The 13897-nt window shown below is 47.6% G+C and overlaps 1 protein-coding gene and 2 pseudogenes across 1 annotated transcript; all 3 read right to left on the bottom strand.

Annotated features, from left to right (window-relative positions):
• Positions 1-1571: 1571 nt before the first annotated feature.
• LOC127755459 (uncharacterized) lies at positions 1572-3618 on the bottom strand (annotated as a pseudogene).
• Positions 3619-4744: 1126 nt separating this feature from the next.
• On the bottom strand, positions 4745-11293 carry LOC127755014 (citrate synthase 4, mitochondrial-like; annotated as a pseudogene).
• Positions 11294-11916: 623 nt separating this feature from the next.
• Positions 11917-13788, bottom strand: LOC127755461 (putative F-box/LRR-repeat protein At1g56400). The gene is given in 2 exon segments (XM_052281139.1): positions 11917-12978; positions 12980-13788. Coding segments are annotated over 2 exon segments (1788 nt in total). The 5' UTR covers positions 13763-13788; the 3' UTR covers positions 11917-11973.
• Positions 13789-13897: the final 109 nt, after the last annotated feature.

Here is a 13897-nt window from a genome sequence, read left to right as displayed (position 1 = left end):
GATGGCACTATAGGTACTGAAAATGTTAAAACCGATACCTATATACCTTTTCCCATCTTTGTGGGTAAAAAAATATGAAACATGCACCTTTCAACAGCTATAGATATCAGTTCTAAAGGAAAACCGACACTAATACTATTGGTGCTGCCTATTAATATATTAGATGTGCCCATTTTTAAAACTCGTACGAAAGGGTCCTCCAAACCCCCCGCGTGCGGGGGATCCAGTGCACCCTCCGGGGGTAGAAGAATTTGTTAGTTGTAGTTGTTCAGAAGGGACAAGTTGCTCCCCTGATCCCCTCTACTGACCAGAGGAAGCATTTTAAACCGACACCCATAAGCATCGAGCCAAGCCAAGCCGACTGTTCGTCCTTATCCACTCACGAGCGGATAAGGGGAGCAAGAGGCACTCGCCCTCCCCCCTCTCTCTCTCTCCACCCGCAACCATCGGCGATGCTGACCCAGCTCCCTACCTATTGATTGACGGCGGCGGCGCACTCCTCACCCGCGAGATCCGGCAACGCCCTCCCAACACTAAATCCGGAGGGCTGATCCCTACCCACGAGCGGCGGCAGTGGCACCCTCTCTGACGCCAGATCTAGTGGGCCTAAGCTCGGGGGCCACCGGATCTAGCCCCCGTGCCTGTCCCCAGAGAAGCTCTGTCGTTCCTCGGCGTTGACAACGGTGAGCGGCGGTGCCTGATGTTGTGTTTTAGTGTGTTTGTTATGCTTGTTGTGACAGGCTGGCATCTGCAGTTCTGCAGTGGCTGGCTAGATAAGCTAAATGCATCATGCAATGCATGCATATGCATGGCCATCGCAAGTTAGCAACTGGGAGTATCAGACTTCCTCCGTTTTTAAATATTTGACACCGTTAATCTTTTAGTACATGTTTTACCGTTCATCTTATTAAAAACTTTTGTGAAATATATAAAACTATATATATACATATAAGTATATTTAATAATGAATCAAATAATAGGAAAAGAATTAATAATTACTTAAATTTTTTAAATAAGATGAACGGTTAAATATATTTTAAAAAAATCAACAGATCAAATATTTATAAACGGAGATAGTATTTAACTCAGCATGCAGCTGTACCAAAAATTTTCATATGCTGTGACTAATTAACAAGGTGGTGTTTTGGCGTGGTCAATGTTTCGATAGGAGGGTTTCAAGGCTTCGTTAAGCCTCAGACACTCGGCGGCCCACGTCGTTGTTGGGCTAACGCAAGCCCAAGAAGCCAGCCAGCCCATGGCTAATTACTCGAGCATGTACTACGTACTCGGATTCATCTGGTTTCCATCATCGATGCACACATCTCTTGGAGATATATTGCATTCTCAGCGAAGAATTTGCATGATCAGCCTGACAGACTCCAATGCAGTTGTGCTGATCAAACTGGATTCCAAACTCTTCTCAGCGAGTTTTTCAAGCAGGTGAAGGAACGGCCACTCAGCCCAAGGATGTCACCGACTTGGTCCAACGTCCAAGTGTTCATTCGTGGGGCTCATCGAGAAAACGGACGAATATGAAAAATTGAAAATTGAACGCATCGACGAGCCCCAATTTCATTGAATAGAGAAGGAGATGAAAAATTGAAAACAACTCTTACACAAATAAATTAGAAATAAATAATGAATTGCAATCGAAATGCCACAATTTCATTTCGAGAACATTCGCAATCCAAAACAATAGCTTATCGAACTACATTCCACAATCCTACTAACACCACAATTTCAATAATTCACAAAAATCCACCTCCCCTTAATTTCACCGCCTCTCAAGGGGTAACAATCTAAAGCGTGGCGTACTCGCTTCGATACCCTGCTTGGAATCGACGGGAACATGATCACAAGATCCCTCTGAAGAAATCTCGTGATTCGCCCTCTTTTTCGCCGATGATGAATCGGAGATCCATCTCTCAACCATGTGGTTGATGTGATCGTGCATCCTCTGGTTTCCACCGTCGATGCGCATCTCTTCGAGGTGAATCGCGTTCTCGGCGAAGAACTTGATCAGCTTGACGCCAATGCAGTTGGGTTGATCCATCCGAAACTGGATTGCAAATCTTCTCAGTGAGTTCTTCAAGCAGGCGAAGGATCGGCCACTCAATCCTACGATGCTCAGGTGTTCGTCCATGGAGTTCACCGGCATCGGCGGCGGCGGCGGCGGAGGTGGGTTGGGTTTGCGGCGGCGGCGGCGAGCGAAGCGATCGAGAGACTCGGCGAGGTCGGCTTGCTGCCTCGCTCGCAGGAGATCGCGGCCGTACCTGCCGTTCATGGCGGAGTCGCGCTCGCGCGGCGGCGCCGTGGCGAGGCGGAGCGTGAGGTGGCGGGCGGCGGGGCAGCACCGGAGCAGGTTGCCGATGGCCACCGCGGCGGCCGTCTCGCTCGCGGGTTCGTGGTGCCCTTCCAGCTCGAGGTGCTCGACGTTGGGGAACGCGACGAGGAGCTCGTCGCGCGTCGCCCTGCCGGCGACGGCGACGTGCTTGAGGTCGCTCACCTTGAGCTTCAGCGACCTGACGCCGCGGAAGCTGCGGAGAAAAGCGCCAGAAGAGGTCGCGGCGGGTGGAGGCGGAGGCGTACATGTCGTGGAAGAAGTGGAGGTCGGCGCGCGCCATGCCCGGCGGCGAGGCCGCGAGGGAGAAGCGCCGCGCGTAGCCCGCGTACCTGAACGACCGGAGCCCCGGCGCGTCGATCTCGACGGAGCTGGTCCCCAGTGGGCCGCGGCGGCTTCTCCCGTAGGGCTCCGCGTCGTCCGTCTTGCACCTCGCCAGCACGAGCGCGGTGGTGGCCGCCGGGAGGCGGAGGCGGTAGCAGCCGTGCTCCACCCCGTCGAAGGAGACGGAGTCGAGGTGCACGGTGGCGAGCGCCGGCGCGGCGTCGATGGCGCGCTGCAGGTCGTTCACGTTCACGGCTTAGGCCTGCAGCCGCAGCGTCGTCAGCCGCGGGGTTTCCACGGCGGCGGCGGCGGCGGGGCGCGGCATGCGCAGGCCGCTGCACCCGACGAGGTCCAGCACGCGGAGGGTCTCCGACGGGACGTAGCCGAGGTCCAGGTCGAACACCCCGACTTGACGGCCGACCTCGCCGTCGTCGTCGTCGTCGTCGACGGGCGGCGCGCTGGCGCTGACGCCGAGCTCCTCCACGCGGCGCGCCGCCGGGTGGGAGACCACGTCGCGGACCACGTCTCCCCTCTTCACCCATCTCTCCACCTCTCGCTCCGCCTCCGCGTCGTCGCTGATCCGCTCCCACACCTCCACGTCGGGCGCCGCGCCCGCGTCGAACGGCCTCGCCGTGTGCACGAACCCGTCGATCACATCCATGGTCGCCGCTCGAAGGTCCAAGGTGAGCCTCGTGACGTGGCGGCCTGCGGCGGCGGCGAGCGCCGCCTGAGCGGAGCGGACGAAGGCGTCATGGCAGGAGGAGACGGCGGCGTGGATGACGCGGTAGCCGTGGCGGCGGTCGGGCTCGGGGAGGCGCACGGCGAGGTTGACGGCGCCGGTGGAGCGCCGGTGGAGCGCCAGAGCGAGCGCCACCGCGACGAGAGCAGGCTGGTGGACGAGGCCTCCCTGGCCGGCGCGAAGCGGAGGATGCGCTGGATGAGGTCGTCGGGGAGCGCCGAGATGCGGTCGACGCCGCCGGCCATCGTCGCCGCCGTGATCGGATCTCGCGAAGGCGAAGGCGAAGGCGATGGAAATTTATACGGGGCGCAACGTGAGGGGATATGCCTTGCAGTTGCAGGCGGTGCGAGTCCAAGTCGGTGTTGATGGCGAAACAAACTGGGCTGTGATGGGCCGAAAGCCCGGTTCGTCTGCAGGGCCACAACAATACGAGAATCCTCTTGCTCGGTAGCTTCTAGTTACTGCTGCATGTAAGATGAGTGCTAGTTTCTTCTTATCACTTTAAATAATTTTTCTCCTAAACTACTTAGGAGATTTACGATCCGATCGTACTTGCTCCTAGGGCCTCATCGTTTGGCTTTTCTCGTAATAAGCTAAAACGGCTTATTAGAGAATAAAAATGAATTTATAGGTAAAACTTTTATATATGTATTCTCGGTGACTTAAAAGCCAATGCTGAAAAAGAAACTACGTTGAAAATATCTCAAAATCAATGTTAAAATTAAGTTTGAAAATTCAAATTTTGGCTTTTTCTTTGGCTGAATAGGCCATCCGATGGGAGCCCTACTCTCTCTTCTCTCATGCATGGATTTAATAACCTTTAAAATATTTTTTCTCCTAAACTATTTATCTAATCATACGTTCTATTCATTGTAATTAAATCTTCACAACAAAATATCGCATGATTATATTCTGATGAAAAGAAACATACATTTCAGCCCGTTAATACTCAATGTATCATACGTGATAGCAACATGTTTCAGCGTGCCTTCACTATGTTTCACAAATTTAAAGGTCATTGGTGAGTGATTAATAAATTATTAACCATTGCAAACTTGAAAATATATTTATTTTCTTTTCTAAAAAAACTTCTACATATAAATTTTTTGTGCGAAATATGACGCCTAGTAGATTGAGAAGACTACGGAAAATAGAGAAGCTGATTCAAACTCACTCAGCCAAAGATGGGTAAATTATTGCACTTTGTAAACTTAGTTTGACACAAAGCAAATCATAAGCCAACTAGGCACCACTAGGACATCACAATGCTGATAGCTGGACATGAACCAGTGGGGCAGGCGAAAGAAAATGAATCGTACTTGTAAATTTAACAACAGAAAGAAAATGAAGAAATGTGCCATAATCCACAACTGGTATGTTAACTCGAGCTAACTTAGAAGGCTCGAAAAAGTTATTCATCAAAGGATAAAGCTCTAAGCAACTTAAACTAATCACATTGTTGCCCAATGGCAGATTAACTATATGAGCATCCTAACAGCGATGGCTACAAAAATGTACCAGCCGATCGAGAGCATCTTCCTCTAGTTATTGGCCCGGGAAAAAAGATTAAAATGTGGCTGAACGTTTCGAGTTTATCCTCAGTTATTAACATCCAAGATGATAATTGTTAGAAGAATTAACAGCAGCGGTGTAGGCATGTGTAGCTTCAAGCAGCAGCCTTCTTGCAGTGGTTTTCCAGCCACTCCATGGTGACACTCTTCGGTCTTTCGAGCGGCAGACCAAGAGCACGGTCCCAAATGAGCTGTCATACATAATGTATCACAAGTCAGAATTGGTTGATACAGGATCTGAAGAAAGAGGTAGACAGTTGAAGGGAAGAAATATACTTGGGATCCTATGCCTATGCTCCTCGAAACTCCGAAAAGGACGGTGTAATACCTGCGTAATTAGATGGCCGCTTTTCTTAAGTACTCGTTCTGAAGTACATTTACTATTCCATCATGGGTTCAAGATTAAATTTGGTTACTAAATTATTTAACCAGCACAGGTAAACATACCGAGCTTCAGATAATCCAAAGTGGTTCAGCAGAACTCCACTGTGAGCATCAACATTAGGCCATGGGTTTTTGACCTGGAAATATGGACAATGTTGTCACTTTTTAGCCAATAAGATGGAAATAAAAGGGTAGCAATGATGATCAATCTAGTGGCATTACCTTGCCAAGCTCAGTGAGGATTGGAGGCACAACTTCATACAACTTGGAGACCTGAAAGGACATAGATTGATAAGAATCCCATTGAGAAATAGATCGATAAGAATCCCATTGAGATAGTTAGACTGAAAGAGAGCCATGCAGTTGGACAGACATTTTAGACTAACCAGTTGGAAAAGTGGATCCTCAGGCAAGTACTTCAAAGCAAACTCCCTCTGACATGTATATCGTGGATCGGTCTTACGTAGAACTCCATGACCAAAGCCAGGAACAACCTACAAATGAATGCGCTGTGACCTTAGTAATTTTGAGTTGTCAATTCATGTTCAACAAAAAATAAGGTAAAAGTGTATGCAGATCATTAGAGATATAGCATTTGTATAACCAGCTAAGTTAAACAGATCCAATATGACACTACCAATGCTTAGCAATTAACTCTCAGAAAGCTGAGTTTTCATTTCAAACTTCCCAAGAAAATAAATTTGCAGTTAAAACACAATCATATATGCACTTCCTCATCAAATAGATATATCAGTGAGATAAGCTACCTTTCCACTTTGTAGTGTCTTCCACACATACTCTTTGAGTTGATCGGTTGTAACATCACTACCTGTCTCACCTATTACAGATTTGATCCACAACAGCACTTCCTGCATTACATGTTGACTATGGTCAGTTCACACAAACTAAAATTTGATTTAAAAATGACCTGCAACATTTGTTGAGTAAATAGCGCAATGAGTCCTTTTTAGCAGGATGCAGCAAACAAGATCCAGTGCAACAAACTGAGCATATACCTGATTAGCCAGGCCGTGCAATGGTCCAGCTAAACCATTCAGTGCAGCTGCAAAAGAAAGATAAGGATCTGACAGAGCACTTCCAACCTGTAATTGAATATCATAAGTATGGGATGAAGAGGTTAGTACCCAGAGATGAGTCATGAGAGATAGGCAATGGCCAACAAAAGAAAAAAAAAAGTATATCATAAGTGATAAACATACGGACTTGAAAGCTAACGGATTGCAAGGTTTTTCGTGGCAAATTATGATGCTACCTTATACTATAACCACAACCACTTCTACCTTGGATATAGAGATTCAGCTCTCAGGATCACCAAACAACCAAAGAAGGCCACACTGGTACACCAGGATTTTTCTAGCCATACAATAGCTCATCCAGCAGAAATAGATCGATAGTCTCAATTTCATAGCTTTTATGCTATTAGACAATAAAATGTACTCACTACGCATTTCTAAGGACTAAAGACTCCATGAGCAGTCAGTGGGTCTAGGTCCTTCAGGATAACAGTTCAACTAATGAAAATCTCTGCTGTTAGTTATGTTCCTAGTTATTTCTTAAAGATATCATCCCTAATTGCTAGTTTGGTTTATTATTACCACTTTGTTTTATCAGTGCATACTAATCGCAGTGAAGCAAATCAAAGGCTTAAAGTGGCATCCAATGCTATGCATGCCAAAACTGCAATACATAAAACGGCACAAGGATGATGAAGCAGCCAGCAGTGATCCGGTGGCAGGTTAAAACAATGTTAGCAACACTAACAAGAAAAATCAACACTGAAAACAAAGAAACAGTAATTACCAGATGTCCAGTATGAGCACTGACATTTCCACCTTCATGATCACTGGAAGAACCCAGGTGGAGGTATGAGGGAAAATAAATCAAACCAACTCTGTAAGAAACGAATATAGAAGTCAAAACAAGGATGGAATAAATTACGTGTGGATTGTCACATATAGTCGCATCAACTCGAGCATTTTGGGATCATCAAACCCAAGCATGTGTGAAAAGTTTGCTGCATAGTCCAGTGCATTATCAGCTGCTATAGTTTTCCCATCCTTGAAGATCCTTCAGTGAACCAGAAAATAGGGTTACTACTATTGCAGTTACAAAATTTACAGGATTGCCTGGAAAGTAAAGATGTTGGATGTATTGGTAAAAAAAAAGCTACCTCCGGTAAACATACGAAGCCACTGGTGGAAGGCGAGCTATCAAATTTAAGCAATCTTCATAGGTAGGCTCCCAGAACCTATTAAAATAGCAACAGAGCAGTCAAGAACATGGACAAAACTATTGAACAATTAATGCAACTCTTGAGGCAGTGTAAATCCCAAGCATACTTTGATTTTGGCATTCCTTTGTCGTAAGCTTTTTGAAACTCACTCTCAACCTGAAAATAAGAGTTAAAATAAAAGAGCTAAATAAGAATTACAAAAGGCAGAGAAATACAAGGGTTTTATTAACGATTTTTTAAATGGTTTTGGTTAATTTATTTTGGCATACATCACCTCCAAATTAAATATGCTTTCAAATAAATGGCAACAGAGTATGTTTTAATTTCAGTGGAGTGATATGCTACAAATTAAAAAAACAAGAAAAGAAGAAGTGTTTACTTGAAGTGCCATCACCCCTGTGGTAAACTGTGTCATTGGATGAGCAGTTACAGGGAGAGCATCAATTGCCTTATACACATGGCCTGCATCCATATCATATGTCAATCAAATGGGAGCCCAGTAGCCAAGTGGTTAACATACTGTCTGTTTATAGAAGTCCAAATTTATATGCAGTACTCCCTACCGCTAGAGATTGAATGCACAATAAACTCAAATCAACTTATCAAAGATGAATACATAAATAAGCTATATCATTATGACAATATCAAAGGAAGGGTGTTCATAGAAGTCCAAATTTATACGCAGTACTCCCTACCACTAAAGACTGAATGGACAATAAACTCAAATCAACTTATCAAAGATGAATACATAAATAAGCTATATCATTATGACAATATCAAAGGAAGGGTTAAAAAAATTCAAGTTACTCTATCAGCAGAGGGCATGAAGAGTCAAAATAGAGAAAATAAATGGAACTGGCTCAAAAATACTTTCTACAGTTGCCTTTAAAATTTTAACTACACGTAAGAAGTTCTAAAGTTAACAACAATAATCTTAAGGAAATTGAAAAGGTTAACCTTAAAGCTAACAGATTACTATAAGAAATTCAGAATGAAGTAGCTTCAATTGTTTCAAACTAATCTATAAGAAACTAGGTGTGTTTATGTGTACTTCCAGAATAAAACTTCATAGGAACAAAACCTCCGTAATCTCTGTATTTAACTGTCTATATTTGAACTTTTAAGAAACAGAAAATAAGATAATGATGTGAAACTCATCTAAGCAATAATGTAATGAACCAACAGAGACAATAGCAGACCTGGAACACTCGAACGGGTAACCAATTCCTTTGATAGAGCATCGACTTGCTCTTTGGTTGGCACCTGAAACAAACAAATACGCATCAGTCCACACTAATAGCTAAATGCTGACAAAAATAAGAATAGGAAATCGAGATTACAAGTATAACAGGTAAACAAAGAAGCTCCTACTGAATCAAGTCCTGTTTCTGGAAGGAACCTTATTGGCAGAGCATCAAACTATTTCAACAAGGATTCTATAAGAAAGGCAAAAGCCAAACCTTTCCAGTCAAAAGAAGCCAAAGGAGACCCTCAGGCAAAGGCTCCCCACCTTTAATTGCTGTTGGCAGCACTTTCTGGCACTCTGGAATCGAGAGACCCCTGAAACGAATACCCTGGATAGAAAAGAGACAAAGATGTTACAACTAAGTTACAAATTCCAACAGCAAAACATGGAGTGATACACGTTTAAATTTCACAAATTCCAACTAAGTTACAACTCTAACTCAAAATATGAAGCAAAGCTGCCACCTCTAAACGATATATCATAAAAGCATCACACTCTTTCAATGAAGCACATTACTATATAGTGACTTCAGAAATGAGAAATCTAGACTATCCGTGTACCTCCTTTAAATCAATGTGCTAAATTTGATTGTGGAACTTGATTCACATTGACAAATATGAATAATAATTACATCGTTATTACTGTGAATCAATGTGCTAAATTTGATCATGCTCAACTGTTAGTACAGAAATTTGCTTGGAGATCATGAAAATATGGTGATTCATTTGTTTAATTTTTCATCTATTGCACATTACAAGATATATATAGACAAAATAAGCACTTCTGCTTTTATATTATGGTATCATAGAACCATACATAGTTACAAGTATACCTCCTCCGGGTCAAGCAATGATGTTTCCCAAAGCATTCCAATCATTCCTCTCATCCCGCCAAGGACCTGGAGAAACACAATTCAAGACTTTAGCCCAATCAATTAAGGGCACCCTTAAAAAGCAATAGCAATAGATTCATCCATAAATAATTGATACCAGAATCATACCATATCAACAGTGATATTTCCAAGCTGGACCTTCCCATGTTCTGATTTAAGTTTCTTTAAGCGATCCTGTACCAGAATGGTAAAGTGAGTTGTGCTTTTCTATCCTGATCTTTGACAGGAAATCAGCTAATATATAGAGTTTAGGTAAAAGTGAACTGGTGAGCTAGCTGCAAGTAGGTCCTTCTCTGATACAGATTCTGAATGTTGTTATTAGTGCTTGACGCAAAACTAAACTTGTGAAGAAAACAATAACCTGATAGGTCAATCTTGTAGTGCATTTTCAATAGCCCAGAGAACCAAGCTAGTGATGGGGGATTTCTTAAGGTGCTGAAACAGTGCGTTCAATACAGTGTTCATCTAACATTTGCTTCTATGCCCCAGCACAGCTTTTACACCAAGAGAGAGAGAGAGAGAGAGAGAGAGAGAGAGAGAGAGAGAGAGAAGAAGAAGAAGAAGAAAAAGAGAGATAATCCGCAACATTTGGAAGTTGGATGTAAGCATGCCCTCACACAGTAGCAGCAACATAGTATTGCATGAAGCAAGAAGATGGCAACACTATAGGCTAAAGAAAAAGGGAAAGATATGGAATTGGATGCCAGAAACATTTCAACATTGTCAAATTATTAGATGTGCTAGCGAGTAACAAAACAAACCTGTTGCTCGGGAATCAATTCCTGCAGCTGGGACTTAAGATCCTGAAAGCATAATATTTAGGAACACAAATCAAACATCCTTTTCAGAGCACATTTCCAACTCATTCAATCGTAGCCAATCACAAAAAGTAGAGAGGGTAACTAGCAATTTCAACCACGCAAATATTGATAGCACGAACAAACAAACAAACTATTATTGTCTTACAAGATCAGATGCACTCTGCATCTGCAGCCATCTCACACCACCAAGCGTGGTGGCCTCCTGTGCCTGGCAGCAAATCAGAATTTCAGCGCCCACACCACAAATGCATTAAAAATGTGACATGGACGATCGATGACGGATCACTACTCACCACGCGGGATCGAATCCTCGTAAACGCGGTCAGGCCCCGGAAGAACGCCATCGCCGCCTGCAGGGGTGGACCTAACAGTTGAATTGAACCAACCCCCAGATTAATACTTCCCAGATTAAACCTAGCTTCCATTCCAGATCGAGTGGAGGATAAGACAAGGTTAAGGCGAGCTCGAGGGTGCGCTCACCGGAGGCGGAAGGGGAGCAGCAGGACGACGGCACCCACCGCCGCTCCTAGCGAGGAGGAGAGACCTCCTCCGGGAGCCGAGGCCGGGAGGGAAGACGGACGGGGAGATTGGCTCGCTTGGGCACCGCCGCGATGCGATGCTTGCCGTCGCCGGAGGTGGAGATCGGGTCGTCGGCGGCGGCAAGGAGAGGGATGGATGGGGTTGGGTTTCCCCTTCGCCGTCGTCGAGTCACGGGGGAGAAGACCGATCGACTAACAAGGCCGGCCCATTAAGCAAGAAGCTCAGCCCATTAAGGAGAGGGAACTGCTATGCATACGGCCCAACTGTCCGACTCACGTAAAACTGAATTTAAAACAACGATTGTAAACGGCTATTTTGCATATGAACATGTTCTTTTTTTATTGATCTATGGTTGTATATCTCTAGTTGTACAACTGGGTCGTATGTATTGCAATACTCTTAAGGAGAGGACGAATGTTGTTTAGTAGCACGGGCTTTCCGTATCACATGCTTAGCTGGCGTCGTGGATCGGTGGACGTTCTATCGTCCGTGAAGTTTAAAAAGAAAGATTAACGCATAGTTAATTAACTATTAGCTTAAAAACTTTAAAAAATAAATATGATTTTTTACAACAACTTTTATATAGAAATTTTTTTAAAAAAAATACACCGTTTAGTAGTTTGGGAAGCATGCATGTGGTAAACGACGGAGTGAGGTTGAGAACCAAGCACAACATGTGCCCTACATTTTACAATGTTAGAAAAACAGAATCTGGTTCCCTATGTTATTTATATCTTTTTATATTATTTTTCGTACTTTTAATCCATGGAGTCTAAGTTAAATATAAATTCACATCTTATTAATCTTCTCAGCACCTTAATTAAGTTTTAACCAAAACCGTATAAACCATCTCCTTCAATTTCATCGCCTCTGAAGCGGCGACACTCTAAAACGCGGCATACCACTTTCCACAACACCAGGTTGTGAAGAACTTCCAGTGCCATTCTTGCTCTTTGCTGATGAACAACGACGATCAGCGATCCATCTCTCAACCATGTGGTTGATGTGATCGTGCATCCTCTGATTTCCACCGTCGATGCACATCTCCTCGAGGCAAATCGCGTTCTCGGCGAAGAACTTGATCAGCCTGACCCCGATGCAGTCGTTGTGTTCGTCCAGATGAAACTGGATGCCAACTCTTCTCAGCGAGCTCCGCAAGCAATGAAAGATTCGGCCGCTCAATCCAGGGATGTCGTCGCCACTGACATCGTCCATGTCCCTGTGCGTCTTCGTCGAGCTGTCTCGCCGGAGGCGGCGGCGGCGGCGGCGGGCGAAGCGGCGCGCGGACTCATCGAGGTCCGCCCGCCGCTGCTCCCGCAGGAGGTCGTGGGCGTAGACGCCGTTCTTGGTGGAGCCGTGCGGCACCATGCGGGTGAGGCGGATCGCGAGGTCGCGGAGGTTGGGGCAGCAGCGGAGCAGGTTGGCGATGGCCACCGTGGTGGACGTCGTCGTCGTCCGGCCGCTGCTCGCCGCCGTGTCGCCGTGGCGCGCCGTCAGGTCGAGGCGCTCGACGCCGTGGAGCGGGAGGAGGAGCTCGCGGCGCGCCGCCGCGACGGCGATGTGCTTGAGGTGGCTCACCTTCAGCTTCAGGGACTTGGCGCCGCGGAAGTTGTGGAGGAAGCGCCAGAAGTTGGCGCGGACCATGTCGGCGCCGTCGGCGTCCTTGTGGTGGAAGTGGTCGAGGAAGTGGAGCTCCGCGCGGGCCACCACCACCGTGTCATCCGGCGGCGCCGCCGCCGGCGACACGAGGGAGAACCGCCGCGCGAAGCCCGTGTACTTGAACGATCGAAGCCTCGGCGCGTCGATCTCGGTGGCGCCGAAGCAGCCGCCGCACGCGTAGCAGTCCGCGCCGCAGTTGATCATCGCCGAGCGCGGTGGTGGCCGCCGGGAAGCGGAGGCGGACGCAGCCTTCTTCTGCCGTCCCCGCGAGGAAGACCGACTCGAGGCGCACTGCGGCGAGCTCCGGCGCGGCGTCGATGATCCCCTGTAGGTCACCGATCTGCAAATTGCATAGCCGCAGCCGCAGCGTCGTGAGCCGCGGGAGCGCCACGCCGGCGGCGGCGGCGGAGAGGCCGCCGCACCCGGCGAGATCAAGCACGCGGAGCGTCTCCGACGGCTGCGCGCCGAGGCACAAGCGGAACTCCCCTTCGCTGCTCGTGACCTCCCCGTCGAACGACGGCCAGTAGGGTTCGACGACGGCGGCGGCGACGCGGAGCTCCTCCACGCGGCGCGCCACCGGGTGGGACACCACGCCGGCGACCACGTCGTGCTTCCTCTCCCAGTCCTCCGGGTCGCGGTGCAGGAACGCGTCGGCCGTCAGCTGCATGCAGATGCGCTCCGTCTCCACGTGCACGGTGAGCCTCGTGACGTGGCCGCCGGCGGCGGCGAGCGCGGCGTGGGCGGAGCGGACGAACGCGTCGCGGACGGAGAAGAATTCCCGCTCCTGGTCGCGGCGGACGTGGACGGCGAGGTTGACGGCGCCGGTGGAGCGCCAGAGCGAGCGCCACCGCGACGAGAGGAGGCTGGTGGACGCGGCCTCCTTCGCCGGGACGAAGTGCAGGACGCGCTGGAGAAGGTCGTCGGGGAGGTCGGAGATACGGTCGACGGCGGCGGCGGCGGCCATCGTCGACGTCGGCGGCGGCGATGGCATCGACCGATCCTAGCCGCAAGTAGGCGGTCGATATTTCAGATGTTGTGACGCGACGGAGTACGGATAGGATGCGGCGAGACGGAGCGAACGGGCTGTGCCGAGTGCTGAAGCCCTATGGGCCGAGTTAGCTGGGCC

This window comes from Oryza glaberrima, chromosome 11 (genome assembly GCF_000147395.1).
Source record: "Oryza glaberrima chromosome 11, OglaRS2, whole genome shotgun sequence".
NCBI classification, from domain to species: Eukaryota; Viridiplantae; Streptophyta; class Magnoliopsida; order Poales; family Poaceae; genus Oryza; species Oryza glaberrima.
This window is presented reverse-complemented; position numbering and strand designations above follow the sequence as displayed.